The sequence below is a fragment of the Podarcis vaucheri genome, assembly GCF_965113315.1.
Source record: "Podarcis vaucheri genome assembly, chromosome: 9".
In the NCBI taxonomy this organism is placed as follows: domain Eukaryota; kingdom Metazoa; phylum Chordata; class Lepidosauria; order Squamata; family Lacertidae; genus Podarcis; species Podarcis vaucheri.
This window is the reverse complement of record NC_138767.1, coordinates 73574100-73596798: the sequence shown is the minus strand read 5'-3', so window position 1 is coordinate 73596798 and position 22699 is coordinate 73574100. Positions and strand designations below refer to the sequence as shown.

Below are 22699 nucleotides of genomic sequence, written 5' to 3'. Positions count from 1 at the left end.
CTCAATGTGGCATAAGTGGTTCTCCCCATTCTCACTTCATTCCCCACAATAATCCTGAGAGGCAGTGACTGCCCAAGGCCACCCAGTGAACTTCATGAGGATTTGAACTCAGGTCTCCCAGGCCAGTCTCTGCCCCATACTAACTCTGAATTGCACCTAAAATTGTCATCATGGCTGCAGGCAAAGGGGAGTACCTAAGCTCTGCTAAAATTTGTCCCAGCTTCTGTACAACATTCTAAACTGTGGTTTAGTGTGACAGAGACATTGGATTCTTATCTCATTATACATGACTAAGCCATTTCTCACCTTCTCACCCCTTGCCTTTTCCTGCAAGACCTATTACAGTCGTTAAGAGTCGTCAACAGGCTCATCTCAGCTATCTGCCAATCTCCCATTCCCACCACCCTTCTGAGTAATACCCCTCCCCACCTTCTCACTATATAGAAGGATCTGGCAACTTCTGTTTCAGTGTATCTGAAGAAGTGTGCATGCACACGAAAGCTCATACCAAGAACTAACTTAGTTGGTCTTTAAGGTGCTACTGGAAGGAATTTTTTTATTAGTGTGGCATGTTAGTTTCTGGCTAGTTTCTGTAAATCTTGTTTAAGCAAGTGATTAATTTCAGCAGTATTCTTGTACAGTCAGCACGTTACTTCCGGGTTTCGCCACTCGCGCATGCACAGACGCTCAAAATGACGTCACGCGCATGCACGGAAGCAGCAAATCGCGACCCACGGACGTGGGTTGCATTCGCTTCAGGATGCAAACGGGGCTCTGGAACGGATCCCATTTGCATCCAGAGGTACCACTGTATAATGTTTCAAGGAATAATTTATTCAACATACTGTATTTAAAAATTGCCTTCCATTGTCTTATATAGCAATTTATAGAACAAATCCTGTCTCCAGTAATAATTGGTACAGTGGTCACATCTTGGTTCCTCTGCATTATGTGGAAAAATCGTAGTTTCTACATGATCCAGTTGGGCACCGCTGCTTTAAAGTGGCTTAAGCTATTAATGTGCTGTTGGAGCCTGCTTAGTGTTACTTACACATGAAACCCATAGATAGCTTTGGCTTTATCACATTTATCACATTTATCATAGCAGTCATTGGGAAGGATTCCAACTGACCAGACATTTGGTGAGGGAGGTGCTTGTTTGCCCTTTTCTCTCTACGTACTTATGATTGACAGTACAATTGTTTGAAATATGAGGTGCTCCCAGCTTATTTGGAACTCTCCATACTTTGAGGTAGTGCTAGCAACTAACATATCCTCAAGGGCTTGGGGGTATGGTGGTGATGGTAGGAACAGGAATATCATCTGTACCTGTATCACCCCTCCCAAATAACAGAGCTAATACTTCTGGTGGGGGCCATTTATATTGGATAAACACTGTTTCTGCTTTTCTCAGACCTTTGATGGGTTGCTCGATCTTCTGCATACTGGCTCGTCAGGGGTTGTCATGAGTATAGCCACACATTTTACAGTCTTTTTTAAACATTTCACTAATCTGGTAGTAGTGCAACCATTTCCATTCTCATCCTGGGGTAAAGTACTCAACTCGAGGTAACTCTTGCAGGTTAGCAGTGTTTGTAACCTGAAGTGTTTGTAACCTGAGGTGTTTGTAACTTGAGATTCCACTGTATTGTACTAGTTCATAATTATGTGTTCAAGACCATCGGTTGATATGGTGTTTGAACTGAGCCCATATCTAAAATGAGGTCCAATAAAACAGCTATTCTGGAATTGACTTGCTACCACTAAACAGATATTAAAAATAGCAAAGAGTACAATCTTATGCATCTTCCGAATACCCTTTGGACCACTTTACAAAACTGATCGCATGTCTGTCTCTTCTGACAGAGGAAGATTTGACTGGTGCCATCTAGGCTCACCCTTTGGCAATAAATATACGTCCATTGAGGCTTACATTTGGCACATTTATTAGCTAATGAGAGCTGAAAGAGCTTCCAAAACTGCATTTGGTGCCATTTGTGCACATGGATGGGCAAACTGAAGCTTAATCCATATTAGCTAATGCAGCCTGCTTCTGCCTTCCCCGCTGCCATTCTGTGGTGGCTAGTACACAATCTCCGCTGAGGAGGACTCTGTGGGGAGGTGCAATATGTTCCTTCAAGTTCTTGATACTACACACTCCCTCTTTATACTCATTCCCCGACGATCATAACGACGGGGATTTTGCTAGCGTTTTATAACACCACCTGAAAGGTTTGATTTGTTATAGCTCATGTCAGTTTAATTGCCGGTGCTCCTTGAAGGATAAATCGGTGTAACATGCCTGATGGCTCTCTTTTTTACAATGACTTTCCACAAGGGGAAAATGATTGCTTAAGCCCTGGCGGTAGGGTGGTCTCTCTGCTCATTCCTCATGCTGTCCTCATGGAGTAAAAAAGTTGGAATTTAAAACACTCATGCATACTTTATGCTAATACATATAGATAAAACATCACGGTATTTTGGCTTATGTTTTCTGCATAGCCCCTGGCACTAACGCTGGCTTGTTTCTCCTGCATGGGCCACTTAGTCTCAGGTTGTTGAGTTATGACACATCATGATAAAGTTGCTGTTTATTTTGATTTGTAACTCTCTCTTTTTCTTTTCTACTTCAGGCGTCTAAACAGAAATAATCTTCAACTCCTCTCAGAGTTGCTGTTTCTTGGGACTCCAAAACTCTACAGGCTGTAAGTAGAAGCTATATTCTGTATTCATTGTGGAACGCTTTGATATGCTTTGAGTGCTTTTAAGTTGTAAACGAAATATGCTGTTGAGTAAGTGTTTTGTCTTCTCCTGGACTCAGTGCACCTTTAATTCTTGTTTTCTTTTGCTTTTTCATAATCTCTGCGCTGTCCTCTGAATTGTTTCTGTTCCATATTTTTAAACTCTTACAGTCGACTGATGTAACTTTTCAAACCAGATTAGTATAAATCCTTTTCTTTTTAGTTTGCTACTGGTTTCTGATGACAAGGTCGATTACACTCTGGGTGGAAACTGGCTTGGAATATCTCCCCTCCCCCTCTTTGTTTATAACAATATTGAAATGAAATCGCTTAAAGAACCCAAAACTAAATAACTATTTGAAGAGTGTTGACATTATTGTGGTCTGTAATTTTGATTCCTGACTTGTGGGATTTAATTGTTCTCTTGTCTTCTTCTTATTTGGTGATTATTTTGAGTAAGATGGTCCGTCAGTGACAGTGGAGGCCAATTCTGGATCCACACGTCCTTCCACAGGGGGTCATTGGTTTCTGGGCAGGAGTTGATCACGGTGTGGATTTGCCAAGCGTGCCTTCCTCTTAGGACATTTCTCCCTTGCGTCCTGAGTTCGAGTGTCTTCAAAGCCCATGACACCTTTGGTAAAGGCTGTTCTCCAACTGGAGCGCTCTCAGGCCAGTGTTTCCCACTTGTCAGTGTTTATACTACATTTTTTTAGATTTGCCCCTCTTTTGTTGACCACCAGCATTATGCTTTCCATTTGTAAGTTCAGAATACAGTAGTTGCTTTGGAAGATGATAATCAGGCATCCACACAACATGACCAGTCCAACGAAGTTGATGTTGAAGAATCATTGCTTCAACACTGGTGATCTTTGCTCCTTCCAGTTTGCTTTCTTCTTCTTCTTCAGTAGTATGGCACACACTAGAAGAATTTTAAAATCAGAGTAGTGAGCTGTTAAAGACCTTTGATGCCAAGTGTGTTGTGTTTTGTCATAGTCTCTCCCTTAATTACAAAGACTGGGACCCAAATAGATGCACAGTTAGTGCTTTGGGCTTGGAATCTCATTTGAGATCCAAGTCTTGCAGAGTAGTAAATCGCTTTTGAAAATGAAGGACTTCTCAAAAGCAGTTTGTGATGATGGCATGGGCTCTTCTGTTCAAAGAAAATGAGCAAAACAAAGCAAGACAGAAAGAATCACACTGGGATATGCTTGCCCAAAGAATCCTTGAATCCTGGCTAGTCTCTTTAAAGCCTTGGCAGAATAAATTATTAACATTGTAAACCTTAGGGGCAAACCTGGAATAAGGTTTACAAACAGTCAACCTATACATTAGATACATTTTGATGTTTTGATAGATAGTATCTCAAGATTAATATGGAGTAGATACTATGTTAAAAAGTACCTACATGTTCTAACAGTATTTTAAAGGGAAGCCTGATAATTTTAAAAAATCAAATAGATGCTTCAGTATTACAGAAAAGGGCTTAAATCATTACTGAGAACTTGTATTTTTAAAAATTATTTCGCTCAGGCCTTGGAGTTTTCTCAAAAAATTATTGTGATCTACAGGTACAAGCAGGGAATGCAGGTGGTGCTGTGGTCTAAACCACTAAGCCTAGGGCTTGCTGATCAGAAGGTTGGCGGTTCGAATCCCCTCAATGGGGTGAGCTCCTGTTGCTCGGTCCCTGCCAACCTAGCAGTTCAAAAGCACGTCAAAGTGCAAGTAGATAATAGGTACCACTCCGGCGGGAAGGTAAACAGCGTTTCCGTGTGCTGCTCTGGTTCGCCAGAGGCGGCTTAGTCATGCTGGCCACATGACCCAGAAAAACTGCCTGCGGACAGACGTCGGCTGCCTCGGCCAGTAAAGTGAGATGAACGCTGCAACCCCAGAGTCGTTCGTGACTGGGCTTAACTGTCGGGGTCCTTAACCTTTCCTCTGACTGCTAGTACACATTAAAAAAAAAGATAAAGCCCATCAGCTGCTTTGAAGTGGGCTATGTAAATCTCAATAAAATAATGTTTGCTTTGAGAGCCTGGTATGCGCCGCATCACAAGATGCTTTCCACTTCCTTTCGCAAAGATTGTTTCGGGTTTTTTTTTGTTAAGGAACTAAAGCTTAAAAGTTTATACTAAATTATCGCATCTGTTTCTTTCTGATTCACATAAATTAAGCTTGGTTCTTGAACTTCCGACAACTTTCTTATCAGGTTGTTGAATGTGGCATTTGAATAGCGTACACTGATCCATGGTGATTGAAGTCAATGGAATTTGTTTGGTGCAAGCATTCATTTGGTCTCTTTTGTGGGAGGCTTACGTAAAATCTGTGGTTCCACTCACATTGAATTCCAGTGGTATGATTATTTTCACTGGCAATGCTAGTGTAACATACATGCTTCTGATTATACTCTGAAATAGGCACAGAGGTATTGTAAGGTAACAATTTGTGCCACTTATGTATAGAACTTTCTGCTTCTGTAAAATAATCTTTAAGTAAATCTCTATTGGAACAGTAGAGAGGGATGCTATAACTACTAATTATATTTCACAATTCAGAGAACCTTTGGGTAGTATCAAATAATCATAAATAGCGGAGGGGGGAATAGCTTGGTTGGGGTGCAAGTATGTGAGAAAGTAATACATAATTACAGTCTCATAAATGTGGGGTGCCACAACAGTGTACTGCAACAGATAGTATAACATTCCTGATGTTTTGGGATTATTGTTGATCAAACAATGTGTCTTTGTGTGACAGTGTATTTGTATCTAGTTATAATGTGTATTAGAACAGCATGGTAAATATAATGGGGTGCTTTACCTATAGCTCGAATCACATGTTTCTTCAGGTTAAATGCTGTTACTAGAGCGCCTTTTTAACATTTTAGCTCATGTGCAGATTGCCACAGTGGTGCCAGCTTTAGTTAGTTAGTTAGTACTTATCTCCTGTTGTATTACGTTTACAGTGGTACCTCGGGTTACATATGCTTCAGGTTACATACGCTTCAGGTTACAGACTCTGCTAACCCAGAAATAGTGCTTCAGGTTAAGAACTTTGCTTCAGGTTGAGAACAGAAATCGTGCTCTGGCGGTGTGGCAGCAGCAAGAGGCCCCATTAGCTAAAGTGTTGCTTCAGGTTAAGAACCGTTTCAGGTTAAGTACAGACCTCCGGAACGAATTAAGTACTTAACCCGAAGTACCACGGTATTTTTTAATCTTTTAAAACATGTCAATGCACTTCTAATGATCACCTGACAACCAAAGTTAAGTGAATCATGTGATAGGCAAGGAAGCATATATGCTTGTTGCATAGTGCAACACAAAGAGGGCACACTCCATATATGAAATATTAGACACGGTTGGATGCTGCCAGCGGCCAGCTTTCCTTTCCTTTGCTGTCTGCTCCAATTTCTCTTTGGCTGAGTTGAGAGCGAGCGGCGTGTTCAGGTCAAGATGTTTGTTCAGAAATAGAAGTACAGTTGCAGCTGTGTTTGGAGCAGGAGGCTAGTTTAAATAGCATTACCATTTATCCAGTCCATTAACAGAACTCTGTAAAATAATATCAACTCTACAATAAGCTACAGGGCAGCATCGTAAAATTACAAGCACTTGATGACAGATGGGACGTGTAAGTAACGAAAAGTGATAGGTTGAATATTCAAGAGACAATACCTGATATTTTTTTCCTGTCCAAATACTTTGTCTCATTGGTTGTAGAAAGTTTCTTTGTGTTTTTCACCTAGTTTAAGTATGAAAAATCATGTTCCCAGTAAAGTCTGCAGCAGGTCAGCTACTGGTGGCAGTATTTTTAAAAAAATACTGTTGAGATGTCAGATTGTTATGTGTTTCTTAAGGGAACTGTAGTTAGTAAACCAGCCATTTTAGGACCAGTTAGGTAATGATTTTGATGTTTGTCTGTATCTCTGGTTCAACAAGTATTTTTTCTTTCTTGGAATGACCTACATTGTCTCTAGTGACCCACATCCTAATACACAGAGCATTAACTATAGCACCTTTTATGCAGAAAACCATTACAGCCTAGTGAGTGCTTATCTGAGACAAATAGATTTTGACTGATTAATTTGACTAGTTAGGCTATAGTTCATTGATTGCCATTAGCTGCAGGGTACTGATTTTGGACCCAAAGCTCAGTGGTTTTCCAAGATACTTATATAGGTACTGTATTCCTAAACACGCAAAAGTTAATGCTTTGATGCAATCTTCCTGGTAGGTAAATTGTAGCTAATCAAGAAAACCTACAGTGGAAGTACTTGCAATTTATACGTGGATTAATATGGAAAAAGCATACAAGAATGTACTTAAATATTATCAGGGTTTCCTGAAGCTGAAATTTACTTAATACTTTTTTTTTTCTTTTTAAATGATGGAAGGAAAAGGTTTTCTACATAATCTGACTTGTTGCCCTGGACTATTCATTTAGTGCATTGGTTCTTGTAGCCCCTAACAAAAGCACAAAGCTTCATGAGGAACCCTTGAAAAAATTCCTCCTGAATTAATTTCTGCCAGCTATGATTAAAGTGTGTGGTACTAGATGTGTCAGACACCATAGTTCTTTGCTTCATTTTACTCCTGGCCTCTTTGGCCCCTGCCACAATGAATCCAAGAATGGTTACGCAGGAATTGCAGGTTACAGTTGCTACGGTTACCGTTGTCCAGTCGTATCGACATCATTACTCATCTAGTGAGTTACCATGATAGCTACCGCTGACTCCCATTCCTGGGAACACTAAAGCCGTTTGAGGCAAAAGAGATGAAAGTTCTTCTGACGGCTCTTATGTTTTGTAGATGAGACATTTTTCTGTTTGCACGGTCAGCATTAATATCTGTTTCATAGTAGTACCTTGAAGGGAGGTGAGAATAAAAATTGTACTGCATTCAAATAGCACGGAACGCATGTTATTGCTACAAAATGCATAGTATAGAGGAAAAATTTGACACATTCCTGTTGGTGTCTTTTTTCTTCTTCTTAACCTGCGTATGGGCAGAAAGGGAATATTAGTGATTTGGCTTTATAAAATAGTTATATCCAACACTGTTTCAGTGAGACTAAATGAGCATGCTGTTTAAACCACTCCAAAGTTTAAATCTGAGTAAACTTATTAAGCACTTTCAGAGTTCAGGCAGGTGGCTTGGACAGTTAAAACATAGACAAGGAATACCCAGTTGTGGGTTTTAATGTTTCTTCCTCCTTTCAAAAATGATTGGGGGATCGACATAGGACATTAGTTGGCGGATTAGGGCCTCTGTTTATAATAACACTGTTGCCTGTAAATTGTGATAAACTTACAGTATGTGTGTGATAAGTGGATTAAAAGACGGATGAGCATTAGAAAAAAATAATGAAAATTGGAATAAGGCAGTGCTTTTTTCTGGAGGGGGGACACAGGGGGACACATACCCCTAAACATTTTGTGAATCTAAGTTTTGCCTCATTGAGGGGCAGTATTTCAATATGCGTAGGAAAATGAGAGTACCCCTAAACATTTTTTTTAAAAGAAAAAAAGCACGGGAACAAGGCAACAGATTTTAATTAGAAGAGCATTGACAACATTGTAACTTTATGTTCTGCTTGTTAGATGGTGTGTGAAAAATTGATAAATACTTGAAGCGGTGTCTACTTAATTTTGCTTTTGCTTGCTTTTAGAAGCCTGCGCTGTTGTGTTTTGAAACGTCATCATAATAAAAACTGATATTTAATTGAGCAACATTATGATTGGTTGGACTATAATTGCCAAGAAAATGAACAGCATTGCGGAATGTGATTGCTTGGTGGTTTCTGCTGTTGGAAAAAGTGTTAACTCTTTTTGTAATGCACTTAAAGACTAGTTTTTGCCTTCATTGTCTGCTTGTAGACTTCCAAGATACATCTGTTGGTAGTTGTTGATAATAGGATGCTGACCTAGGTAGGCCTTGGCTGTCACTCAGCAGAGCTGAAGTGTGTTGTTCAGTTTTTGCTGATATTAGTATATTATTAGTAATATTAGTATGAATCTCTAAACCTCCTTAAATTGGCATTCTATATAAACTTTAGCCTGGGAAGATTTTTATTTTCTCACTTTTAAAATTAACATTGCAGTTTTGTGAATTAAAGGTGGGTGGGGTTGTGTTTTTTTTTTTTTTTTGTAGAATGGAAACCATAATATGTGATCATTTTCTGCAGACTGCAGCACAGGTACTAACATTTTCATAATGCCAGCAATAAGGTACAAGTGTTCTTCTCTGTAGTGAAATGGTAGAAAAGTCTCAAAGACAAGTACTTTTATCCAATCATAAGCACTTATTTTCTGGCAAAAGAAGACTTTTGGGGCCTTTATTCTACACATGTAATGATTTGATTTCAACATAATAGTATTCAATGAAGTCAACTGTGCAGATGATTTATTAAAGTGTTAGGTTCTGATTTTTGTCTTGCTCAAAGCATCTTTTTTCAACAATAGTTTTAAACATAAGCCATGCACCTATATAATAATACATTTTTGCACAAATGAGCCCGCAAGTTCTACGAAGTGCAAGTGTGCTTCACATGGTATCTAAAACAACATGGACTCTGCTGCGTTTTCAAAAGGACCTTTATTGGGATCATTATTTTGAAATTTTGATTGAATTGCCCTCCTAAACTTGATAGTCCTAGCTGCTAAAGTAGAATTTCACATGTTAGTACAAATGAAATCATTGGAATTGGATAACCTATGTAGTGTGTATGGTTATTCATAGCAACAAATAAAGTTTTAAGCCAACTGTTTCAGATGCAGTATTTGCCTCAAGTGAACTTTGTCACACGTTATTGTACATTTTGTCCTCCTTTAGCTCATATTTCTATTTATTTATCCTTCTCCATTCAAGAACAAAAGTATTTTCTTAAATCATGCGATGCTGTTTCCTTGCTTAAAGGAATTGTGCTCTGTTGCTTGAAACTGTAAGTTTGCCTTAAGAATGTTTAATGCTAATTTCTAACTTTGAGGTTGCAGATTTTATTCAAATTGTTCTTCCACCCAGTTATACAGGATTATTTAAAACCTACCCATGATTGCAACATATCTGTAGACCCGAGTAAACCTGAGTAAAGTGTGTGTGCGTGTGTGTGTGTGTGTGTAACAGAGAAAGAGAGAGAGATGGGTTTTCCAAAGCAAAATACCACATGCTGCAAACTTCACAGCAGTTTACTGCCCATTCTGTCCAGATATAATGAAATAGATGTCACTCTAATACAATCCAATTCACCAAGTCCTTTTTGTAGGGTTAACTTTGAAAGTTTTGATAAATTTGATATAGGAAACGAAATCCCAGTGAAGGAAGTAATTAAAAATGCCAAAAGGTCAGGAAATGCCATTATCAGAAAGGGGGCAAGAAATGTTATAAACTGAGTACCATGACTCTCAGCTCATGCTATGTGTTCATCTATTTGTACCCATGTAATCTTCATTAACTAATTCAGAAAGCGGGAAGAAGGAATGAAAACAGGATAATGATGGAAGGACATACAAGTGCAAGCCATGATCGTAGTGAGAGATTAAAGTTCGCAGTAACTGAATAGCTGAGAGACGCTCAAAGGAAAGTTGATTGCTTCCCCTCCAACTGTTCCAACTGATTGAAAAAACCTCTAATTTAAAGTTCTGTTTGTTCTCTGTCTTAAACTATCAGAATTTCCTTTTAGAACTGGGGGAACACTCTGAAAGAATCCAAGGATAAGAAGTCATTGCTGGCCAACAATTGTTCCTAATCCTCACAAAATGCTGAAGAAATTAAATTTATTCTTTATTGCTCGAAGTGTTACCTAGGTCACTGGGCGATGGGAAAATTGAACTGGAAGTTGAGTGGTGCAATCTTTGTTTTGTGTCTAGATGCTTAACCTTAGACATGACAAGGCATCTTAGAGTGTTGTGGGAACGAGGTTCAGAGTATTAAGACCAAGGCTTTTATTACCCTGGATTTATAATGGGATGTGCTGTCAGGAGATGAAAATGTTGTGTTTACATTTGACTATTAAATGATCATTTAATTAACACCTAAGTGTGGGTGGGTGGGGGAAGGACTTGTAAAATTCTTTACAGCATTTATTTTTTCTGTGGAGGCTTAAACATTCGTGCTGCCTAAAAGTACATCTGCAAAAGGCATTTATGAACTTCTTCAAGACAGATGGACAGTTTTAACTTGGATCTTTCACCACAGGGTGCTTCAAATATAGTACAGTATGATCCTAAAAATATTTTTTTCACTTTAATGTCAAGAAATGTATGTGCAAAAGTTACAAATACTTGCAAAAATGGGAATAACCGTTAACAGTTTTTATGAAAACAACTGTCCTGTTAATCAACCAACCTATATTCTTATATGTAAAACATGTTTACTTGGGTAAGAGTTCTGTGGTGGAAATTCATGTGAAACTGAACGGCTTATGATAAGTAAGATCTAAAATTGTTGTATTTACCCTCTGTTGTGATCTCAAAGAATAAAATGAAATTGGCAATAAAATGCAACTCTGCTTTGCATCATATAAGCCAGTTTCTGTTTTGGAGAAACTGGTAGCTGTCCAAACATGATGCTTTTATTGTAGACACCCAAAAAATCTTTCTGAACAAAAGCTCAATTCAGAGATTATTCCAAAACATTGTTTGCACTGACCATATTTCAGAACTTAAGCCACAGTCGGAGCTTGCAAACATATACAAACTGTGGTTTAGAGCCGCTTGTCTCCTCCTATGGTGGTGAAGTTGGAGGAAAAGCTGTAATTACAGTATGTCACTTTGCACAAACCCTGGGCTGCAGATCCAATTCAAACAACGGCTTCCAATTCAGCATTATTGGTCTACTGCAAACAGTGGTTTATAAATTCAAATATTATACAGGTCCATAATTAGGCTTCCATGACCAGGATTTACTGTGATGTTTGAATAGAGTCAATATATAAAAGAAGGTAAGGTAAAGGTAAAGGGACCCTTGACCATTAGGTCCAGCCGTGGCAGACTCGGGGGTTGCAGTGCTCATCTCGCTTTACTAGCCGAGGGAGCCAGCGTACAGCTTCCAAGTCATGTGGCCAGCATGACTAAGCCGCTTCTGGCAAACCAGAGCAGCGCATGGAAACATCGTTTACCTTCCCGCTGGAGCGGAACCTATTTATCTACTTGCACTTTGATGTGCTTTTGAACTGCTAAGTGGGCAGGAGCAGGGACCGAGCAACGGGAGCTCACCCCGTCGTGGGGATTCGAACCGCCGACCTTCTGATCGGTAAGTCCTAGGCTCTGTGGTTTAACCCACAGCACCACCCACGTCCCTTATAAAAGAAGGTACTGTATAATAAAACACCTACTCTGGAATTGAGTTGCTATCTGTAATGGACTTGCAAACTTGCAAAACACTGACAGTCTTAGAACCACTTATCAGGTTCAAAATCCCATTGAGAATACCAACACCAGAATACCCCTTGAACTACTTGTTCAAGTCGGAGCCCATTTCTGTCTCCCTGCACATGTGAAACTAGCAGGGAGACCTTAAAGTAGAGGTGTCTTCATGAAAGCAATGTCATATGAGCATCCTATATGTCTTTAATATCTGTGTTAAATGGCAATATATGAAATGTAGTAATGAAACTGTTCTATGTTTCTATTCTCAAAAACTGCATGTGTACCTTTTAAAAATGCACGTCAATACAAAATATTGATCAATGTCGCATTACTCTATTTTGCAGTCTGAAATATATATGTAGTGGATGTGTTTTGAACACTAAACCATGGTTTAGCCCTAAGAAAATGAGACTTGGAAAGATTTGCATTCTCCTCCCCAAGTGTGGCTCCAATGAGATTGATAGCTTCCTCTTCCGTTTACTGCAGTTTCAGATGCCTTCCAAAACAGGTCACGCTAGTAGCTGGCACACCAGACTGCTTTAGTTTGTATCAGTGGGGTTGAAGGTGCCTAATCAGATATCTTCCCTGGAGCAGCAGACCTGTATGCTGTGCGGGAGGAGGTTAGCTACCACTAGGTTTGCTTTAGGTAAAAGATAATTGTATTTTTAAAAACAAATAAAGTAACATTTTTGCCCAGGGATTAGAAGTTGAGATGAGAACTGATTTTCTCTCTCTTTCTCTTTTAGATTTGTGGTGGCTTTAATCCCATTTGTGTATTACCCTTCCCGCAGTGATCAATTATCTATTAACAGATGGCTTGATTAACTGATTTGGCTTAGATTAATAAGCTTTGGTCAGGTCCGTTGTAAAAACGGAAGTACTAGGACTAAACATTTCTCCCAAGTTTACAGAAAAAGCAGAAAATAAAATACAGAAAGACCAATGCAAAAACACATTTCATTTTATGGAACCATGAAACATGGCAGCTACTGCCCTTTCTGCTTTAAATAAATAAATAAATCTACTTTTGATTGAAGCGCATCCACTTGCAAAAACAACTGGTACCAGATGGGTTCTGATGGGGATGTGATTCCATAGTGTGACTGTTACAGAGAACACTATCCACCTGTTTCACCTAGTGGTTGGTACCACTGCTTTTCAAGTGTCTTGCACAAGGAACATTCCAGCGGGACAGTTTGTTGGGATTTTTGACTACGTGCAATTTGATGCAGTTTCCCACAGAGGCAATCAAGGAGTTGGCTGAAGGCCAAGAAGACTGAGCAGAGGGAGTTATTATGCCTAGAGATATGGGACCTTGGATACAACTCTCCTATTGGTAGAGGTCTCCACATAGGCATGATGACTCATGACCTTCCTGGTTGGTTAATTGGTTGGTCAGAGTACAGTGGTACCTCAGGTTACATACGCTTCAGGTTACAGACTCCACTAACCCAGAAATAGTGCTTCAGGTTAAGAACTTTGCTTCAGGATGAGAACAGAAATCGGGCTCCGGTGGCACGGCAGCAGGAGGAGGCCCCATTAGCTAAAGTGGTGCTTCACGTTAAGAACAATTTCAGGTTAAGTACGGACCTCCGGAACGAATTAAGTACTTAACCTGAGGTACCACTGTATGTGTGTTTGAGAGTTCGTTTGGAGTTTGTTCTGTGAGAGGGTTCTGTGTCTGTATCCTGTATATAGTAACTTATGAGTCTGCTGTAAATAATAAACCTATAAGGACGTAACCAAGTTACTGGTAGCAGCCTCTTGTTCCTGCATCATCCTGCCTGCAACTGACTGCTTCTGGACAGTCTGCGTATGCTCTGCTATATTCAATAGGTTCTGGCTAAGCTCCTTCAACACAGCTTGTCAGCATTCTATGCAAATTGATGCCCCCGAGTGGCCCCCAGTTTCATCAGTTGAAATAAAAACGTTAATGGGTCAGTTAAAGCAAGGGAAAAGCCAGATGGGATAGGACCCAATGTTCTTACACTAGACCCGACTGGTCGGCTCCCTTGCTGGCCGACCTGTTCACAAGGGTAGATACGGCTGGACTAATGCCAGAGGCATGGACAAGCACAATCATCATTCCAGTATAGAAAAAGGGAGAGCACAGATCACCATCCAACTACAGACTGGTATGCTTCTTCTCCATAAGTGGGGAAGCTATCTACCAAACATCTTCTGGGAAACCTTACCCAGTGGATGTTCTAATTTGCATTACCAGGCCCCGAGGAGTTGGGCTTTTGCCAGGGAAAAACTACGTTGGATCACTGTGTCATACTTTCCCACCTAGTGAGGTGTCAGGGAACTGACATCGGAGCTAGAGGCGGAGGGAAGGCTCTCAAATGATGCTGGAGAAGGGCCCAGCAGGGAGAGAGGCAGCTCTGCAGATGGGGAAGCAAATCAGCGCAACACCAGGGATATAGAGGGGCTGATGGGGGAATCGGCGAGAGGGCTCCAGGACTCTTCACCGGACACCAGCAGGGAGAGCACGGGTCCTCCGCTACCCACGCCCACCCTGCGCAGAAGACTTCCGCGCAGAGAGAGTAGGAGGAGACTGGGTGTCAAACAACTTTTATGTTGGAAAAGATTTAAGAAACGCCCACTGACGGATACTGCTAGCGACTGAGGCAGCCACGAAGTGAAGGGCTGCCCAGACTGAAAGGTTTAGCAAGGCAACAAAGCCTGGAGAGGCGGCAACTTACGCACGAGCAACCCATACACATTACATGAGCAAATATTCTAGTGCTCCTACTTTAAAATTGTACTGCAATAAAATACATTCACCTTGCACATTCCTTCAGGCAGGTTGAATAAATAGTGGACCATTTTTAAGTCTAGTAATTTTTTTATGCTTGAGTGATCAATGTATTTTCAATGAACAAAATGATCAATACACAATGCAGAAGCTTACACACACACACACACACACACACACACACACACACACCCTACCTACATAAGTGGGAAAGGATTGCCTGCAACCTAGTTTTATCTGTCACTCAAATTCAGGTATCGTATTAGGGTCTTCACTCATTTTGAGTGAACATTTCCTGCCATATCCTCATGTTAGTTTGCATAAGCTTAGTATGTATCAGTCTTTCTGCCTGTGGAGGCACAGCGTATAAAAGCCGGTGCAGGTATTCATAAAAGTATTCAAAAATCCAATTGTGGTCATCCTCAAACAGACCTATTGATTTTAATGGATCTGCTTTGAATATGATTTAACTGAACGTCACACATACGAATAAATGTGAGGATGGGAAATGGGATCTTGCCCATTCACCCATTCAACCACCCTATGTTCTGTGTTGTGCTTGCACAGATGCCTGTGCATATACACCCATCCCTGCCCCCCAGGAAGGATGTAGCTCAGTGGTAGAGTTCAATTCTTTGCACTACCTTGTTAAAGTGATCAGACTGTAGGGATGTGAAATACTTCTTCCTGAGAGCTGTGCCTGCCAGAGTAGACAATACTGGTGTGGCTGGAGATAGAGACTCTCTTTGTGTAAGGCAGCTCCTTATATTCTTGCACCTGCTGTTTTTGCAAGCTGCAGCTTCTGGCGCCTGAGCAAAGAATATCTTGGAGGTCAGGGTGGGGCCAGTAGACATGATCCTGGACTTCTCCCTCCACATATTTGCACAGTGGTACCTCAGAATGCGAACGGGATCCGTTCCGGAGCCCCATTCGCATCCTGAATGGAACGTAAGATGCGACGGCGCGTCTCTGCAGGTCACGTTTTGCTGCTTCCGTGCATGCACGTGACGTCATTTTGAGCATCTGCGCATGCGCGAGCAGCGAAACCCAGAAGTAAGGCGCTCTCTTACTTTTGGGTTGCCATGGAGCGCAACCTGAACCTGAAGCACATTCAACCCGAGGTATCACTGTATGTTCATTTGACTAATTCATTAAAGTCTCCTCAAAGCTACTTTTAGTAATTTTTATGATGACAGTGTAACCTAGTGCTCTTTCTTTTTTCTGTTTATAGCAGATTGAGATAGTAGTGGAGGTTTTCTGGAGCTATCCAGAGAACTTGGGGCATGCCAGCTTATTCTTTTAATCACTATAAATGCCATACCACGTGAGAAGGCGTAACCCTCAACTGCCTCAGGAAAACAGGAACATCCTGGTTTTTGGCATGAGAGCACACCACCCATTTTGTGCGCTGTGATCTCAGGCAACCTCGCCTTGGAAAAAAACACTTTTTCCTGGGCCGTGATCTCATCCAGGTCATGTGACTCACAGGGAGCATGACCCCAGAAGACGTGTGACCCAGTTTTAAGGTCATTTGTTCCTTACTTTCTCCTTTCTTATCTTTACATTGCCAGGTTTTGTAATTGGGAACACTAGTTCTCATCCACACCTAATTCTTGTTATGTTGTGTCATACCAGGAACTGGTCATTGGTCATCAAGGGGTGTTGCAAAACAAGCAGACTGGAATATCTGCTAGCTTCAAGAAGCTTTTAAAATCTTATAGAGAGCATTCAGTTTACTCATTATAGTGAAATTGCATGCAGAATTAAGTGAGGAACATTTATTTCTCCGAAGCATGACATCAGTATCAGGGCTGCGTTTGCTTTTAGATAGAGAGAAGAACAGGGGAAGCAATTGTGGAACTGTTGCCAAAGGCATTACTGTGTTGTTGCTGTGTGTAAGTTCAATTACTGAAGTGAGATTTGAATAAATGAAATGTTGCCTTGAAGGAAGGAAAACTATACAGTGTCGTAGTCCTGTGTGTTATGCCTTATGTGTTAAGTGCTGGTAGGGAACTGACAGTATGCTCCCTCTAATGCCAAGTTTCTGAGCAGTGATATTCTGTGTGAATTAAACTTGGCATTTCATCTTCTGCAGTTTACTTTGTTCATGCCAAATCTAGTCACTCTTCTCTTGTGCCTTCAGCACCGTTTTCAGTGTTCATGCCTTCTGTTTGGTTTCTCAAGTGTTTTTTCTCTCCACATGAATTCATATTTCAGCATTAAAGGATAGGCGATCAAAGCCTTTTAATTGGAAGAGCCGTGGGGCCGATTGACATAGATATGGTATCACTTGAATATGGTAAGGCTTTTGTGCAATAGTCCTTGCATTGTCAATTCCCCTCCCCCCCCATATTGTAGTTGGTTATCATGTCGTAAACCTGATTGTGTGATATGACCTTTACGGTTTTTCTTTTCAACCTCTAAAATAACTTATTTGGTCTTAGAACCTCAGGTCTTTTCTTCAGCCTCTTTTCTGCATATTATCAGTTCTCTTTTCTTAATACAGTATTACGATCGCCTATTTAAATTAGATTATAATTCTGTTGCCATAGCTTTACTTTCATAATTTTTGTTCTCTTCTCAGTTTTTAATTATTTTATATTTTGTTCTGCTTATATTCATATTGCAAGCATTTTGATGACAGGGCCCAACTTTCTAGCTACGTTGGGAAGGATTATTATTGGTAATAAATGTGAACTTTAATATACACTTTCCCTATGCCTTCTGCATAGTGCACACACAAACTGGCATAGTAAAACATTTGTGAACAAATTTCACAGTTACCTAATTTAGATCACTACATGCAAGAATTGAGCTGCACCTTTTTTTTTGTTTGTTCCCTCCTTCTTACGTACTTCTGATTCCCAAACTTTATAAACCAGAATGTTCCAACCCTTAAAATTTGTGGTGTTCTGACATTGCATGTTTCTAAAGAGATGTTGAGCAGTGTTGGTAAAAGTGTTTCTGAGCAAATAATTTTGCCGGGGTGTTTCAAGTTACAAAATTATTAAGGGTCCTAAAGGTAAAGGGACCCCTGACCGTTAAGTCAGGACGACTCTGGGGTTGCGACGCTCATCTCACTTTAATGGCCAAGGGAGCTGGCGTTTGTCCACAGACAGCTTTCGGGTCATGTGGCCAGCATGACTAAGTTGCTTCTGGCGAACCAGAGTAGCACACGGAAACGCCGTTTATCTTCCCACCAGAGCGGTACCTATTTATCTACATATACTTTGACGTGCTTTCGAACTGCTAGGTTGGCAGGAGCAGGGACCGAGAATGGGAGCTCACCCCATCGTGGGGATTCGAACCACTGACCTTATGATTGGCAAGCCCTAGGCTCTGTGGTTTAGACCACAGCATTGGTTCTAAGTCCGCATTAAATGGCAGTTTGGAGGAGGGAAGGATCCCATGTGTTTCTGAAGTTCACAGGCTGGCCAGAAATTTTAGGATTCAGTTCTAAAGCGATACGTATAATACTTAAGAGAATAAAAATACAATATGAGACCAACACCAAAGGCTGATTCGCACATCAACAGCTTGTTTTCTCCAAGCAATCCTCCTTCCATGTGGGATTACACTGAGAAACATCAGAGTGAGTTGGGCGGAATGTAGATGCAAGCTAAAATACAAAGCAGCCATTTGTTTGCATTTCCCCCCACAGTTTATTATTGTGCAAACAAACACACAGATTCTGTATACAGGATGAATTGTTTGGTGAAAACAAGCAACAAATTTATCATGCATGAACTGTCCATGTGTTATAAACTAGTTGAATTCAGCAGAAGCAGAAATGGGAAGTTGTATATAGGATTTTGGTGTTTGTTCTTACAGACACCATGTTTTCGTTTCATTTGTACCTCTTCATTTTAGAATACCCCACCCAACTCCTGTATAATGGAGGAAACTGAAGAAGGAACATCCTACTTGAGTGTAAGCTGGGGAGGTATTAAAAATATACACAGTTCTTTGGGGGGGGTACTAAAGGCTACACAGTACAGGCACCTCCTCCCAATATTTTAAAAGTGTGGTACAACTTCATGGTGAGTTGTACCTTTCCCCCCCTCTAAAAATAAATTTAAAAAGACTGAGTATATGTGTGCCTAAAAGTCCAATGTTCCATTTGAAACACTAAAACAAATTTTGGGAATGCAATAGGCCTAAACCAAGTAGTTGCTAATAATCTGAATTTTCATGCTTAAGTAAGGAAAGAATTGCAAAGCCCAAATTCTCATGCTCGTGCTGCAGTATCCTATTTGGCCAGTTTTCATTGCAGCTTGCTGACATTTGGATAACACAGGCTTTTGTAAAGACTTTTAAAATGTGTGATCTGTAGAATGTTTTAGTAATCCAGTGGCTAATGTTTTGTATGGAAGATGGAAAATAAGCAGTGCTTTGATCATGAAAATGCCAGCTAATTTCACCAAGTGTGAACTGCAAAAAGATGTATGGGACTGTTGCTACTGCCTGGAACAGAAATATATAAATAACTATTTACTCTAATGTTTTATGCATAATTGATACTGTGAAATAAAGCCTAGTTGGTATTTGAACACAGGGGAATTTCTTAATACACAGTGCTATGAAGGGAAAAATGGAATAATGACTTGATGTTGATGAGTGTCTGCTGTTACTGGTCCAGAGGGAGTTATGATAATGGCAGCAACCCAAGCTCTACGCTACAATCACAGTGAAGGGAGAGAACTTAAGAGGTTTTGTATTTGTCATTGTTAGCTTTTTAGAAAAAAATATTTTTAGAGGTGAACTGGAATGCTGCTGAATAAGGCAAAAATCCTATTGAAATATTCAAAGGATATTCACAGTGGCCACAAACCATTTTAAATAATATTGAACTTGCAAATTGATTTCAGTCTGTTGAATCGACCAAATAGGTATCAATTTCAGAAGCAGCAGTGTTAGGGCCATAAATTTCGTGCGTTGACTCTTTGATTAACACCTGCTTAGACAAAAACAGCAACCTATAAATTTTGAAATTTCTGGCTGAGATGAAAACAATGGTGACACACATTTCAATACTGCATTTCCTAATTGTGGTTCACATAGATTTTTGTTGTTGTTCTAAACTATTCTACGGTAGAAGGTGTATTTGGTTTTAGGTTTTGTAAGACATTGTCAGGGAAAGTAACAAGTGAAAAATTATGAAAGAAACTGAAGAAACATGGCAAGGGTGCCTTAAAGTCAGTTACGCACTATTGAATGTCTGTATAATCCTCAATCATCCTATAACTTGAATGAAAATCTTGATCTGACTGCCACAGAGTTTAGGGAATGAGGCAATTGAAAATCACTGCTTTTTTGAAACTGTAGTCTTCTTTTAGCTTTTCAGTTCTATGGTTGAATTCAATACTAAACTATAATTTAGTCTTACAATACTAAGATTTAGTGAGCTTTGTATCACAAAAGTTGCTTTCTCATTTCTGGTCTGTCACATTTTTGCCCCAACCTGCATCACTTTACACTTATTTACATGGAATTACATTTGACATTTTACCGACCATTGACTCAGTTTGGAGCATTCGTTTTGGAGTGTTTTGCAGTCTTTTTGTTTTAACATCTCTGAACAATTTAGTATCAGCAGCCAGCTTGACCACCTTACTACTCACTCCTAACGCTAGATCATTTAAAGTTTAAAAGCATAGGTCCCAGTAATGATCTTTGAGGGACAGTTCGCTCCATTTGGAGAGTTGTCCATTCATTCCTACTCTTCTTAACCTATTACTCATCCAGAAGAGGACCTCTCCTTTTATTCCTTGATTTCTAAGCATACTCAGGAGACTTTGGTGAGCTACTTTGTCAAAAGCTTTTGAAAGTCCAAATATATTGCATCAATTAGGGTCTATATATATGCTTTTGACACTCTCAAATAATTCTAATATGTTTGTGAGAAAGGACTTTCCTTATCAGAAGCTATGCTGACTTCTGCTTGTTTTATGTGCTTGGTTATGTGCTTGGTTTTATGTGCTAGAGTGAGATGAGCACGCAACCCTAGAGTCGGACACGACTGGCCCGTACGGGCAGGGGTACCTTTACCTTTCCTTCATATTTAATAATACTTTCCACCAATTTTCCAAGGACAGACATTCAGCCAACCGGCCTGCCATTTACAAGATCTCCCCTGGATCCCTTTTTTTTTAAATTGGTGCAACCTTGGCTCCCTTCCAGTCCTGAGGTGTGAAGGCTGATCCAAGGGGAAAGTTACACATTTCTGTTAGAATAGCAGAGATTTCACATTTAATCCTAGGGTGGGTGCTATCTGGGCCTGGCAGTTTCTCAGGGTTTTTTTTTCTTCTTCTCTTTATTAGCCCTAGAACTTCATCTTTCTCTACCACTATCAGCCTTAGCTCCCCATACTTCCTGCAAAGGTTACTTCAGGCACTGTGATCTACCCTATGTCTTCCATCATGAAAGATAGATGCAAATAATTCATCCAGGTTCTCCACAGTCTCCTTATTGTTATGTATTAAGATGAGTTGTAGTTCTCACTCAGGGCCACCAGTATGTAAATGAAGGATTGAAAACTGTTGCTTCTGATTGGTTAGCTAGTTGTAAGTTGTTACTGTTTCAAGTTACTTAGTATTATATAAAGCAGCCAGCTAGGCTGCAGTCAGTCTTCCAGGAGCAGTTCTAACTGCTGCAATAAAGAGCTGTGAATCCAACAGAGCTGTGTCCATTGTCCATCTTTTCCACTATTCAACACTTATCATCCTTTAGCAACAGATAGGTAGCCGTGTTGGTCTGCCATAGTCAAAATAAAAAAATTCCTTCCAGTAGCACCTTAAAGACCAACTAAGTTAGTTCTTGGTATGAGCTTTCATGTGCATGCACACTTCTTCAGATACACTGAAACAGAAGTTGCCAGATCCTTCTATATAGTGAGAAGGTGGGGAGGGGTATTACTCAGAAGGGTGGTTCTTCTGAGTAATAAGAGTCGTTAAGAGTCGTCAACAGGCTCATCTCAGCTATCTGCCAATCTCCCATTCCCACCACCCTTCTGAGTAATACCCCTCCCTACCTTCTCACTATATAGAAGGATCTGGCAACTTCTGTTTCAGTGTATCTGAAGAAGTGTGCATGCACATGAAAGCTCATACCAAGAACTAACTTAGTTGGTCTTTAAGGTGCTACTGGAAGGAATTTTTTTATTCATCCTTTAGCACTCATTTGACTGCCAGTGAAGAAGAGTGCCACTGTCTGGGAAGGCCTGGCATGGGACAGAGGCCCAATCTCTGTGCAAGTGGTCAGTAAGCTGCCAATAGTGGAAAGCTCCAAAGTGGGGCATCTGGGGATTGGGATCAGGGCACCAGAATATTCCCTGAAGAGCAAAATCCATGGGTCTCTCTGGTGCACCAGCCTACAGCTGCCTCTACAAAATCCTTCTTTGGGTTCCTCTGGAAGGCTGCAATTCAATAGACACTTTCCTGACAGTAAGTCCTATTGAGTTTTCTTCTGAGTAGACATGGTTAATGTTGATAGTAGTATACGGTATGAAGAGGCAGCAGGAGAATTTCACTTAGAAAACACAGGCACAACAAAGTATATCCCGGTGGGTACGCAGGTGGCACTGTGTTCTAAACCACTGAACCTCTTGGGCTTGCCGATCAGAAGGTCAGCAGTTTGAATCCCCATGACAGGGTGAGCTCCCGTCACTCTGTCCCAGCTTCTGCCAACCCAGCAGTTCGAAAGCATGCCAGTGCAAGTAGATAAATAGGTACCGCTGCGGCAGGAAGGGAAATGGTGTTTCCGCGCACTCTGGCTTCCATCACAGTGTTCTGTTGTGCCAGAAGCGGTTTAGTCATGCTGACCACATGACCCGGAATGCTGTCTGTG

General features: G+C 40.5%; 1 protein-coding gene across 6 annotated transcripts in view; it reads left to right on the top strand.

Annotated features, from left to right (window-relative positions):
• SLIT2 (slit guidance ligand 2) overlaps positions 1-22699 on the top strand; it is a 242582-nt gene that overhangs the window by 22593 nt on the left and 197290 nt on the right. For all 6 annotated transcript variants that reach the window (XM_082237336.1, XM_082237334.1, XM_082237335.1 and 3 more), the window contains exon 4: positions 2634-2705. In XM_082237336.1, the coding sequence (XP_082093462.1) occupies positions 2634-2705 (72 nt within the window). The remainder of the gene's footprint in view (positions 1-2633; positions 2706-22699) is intronic.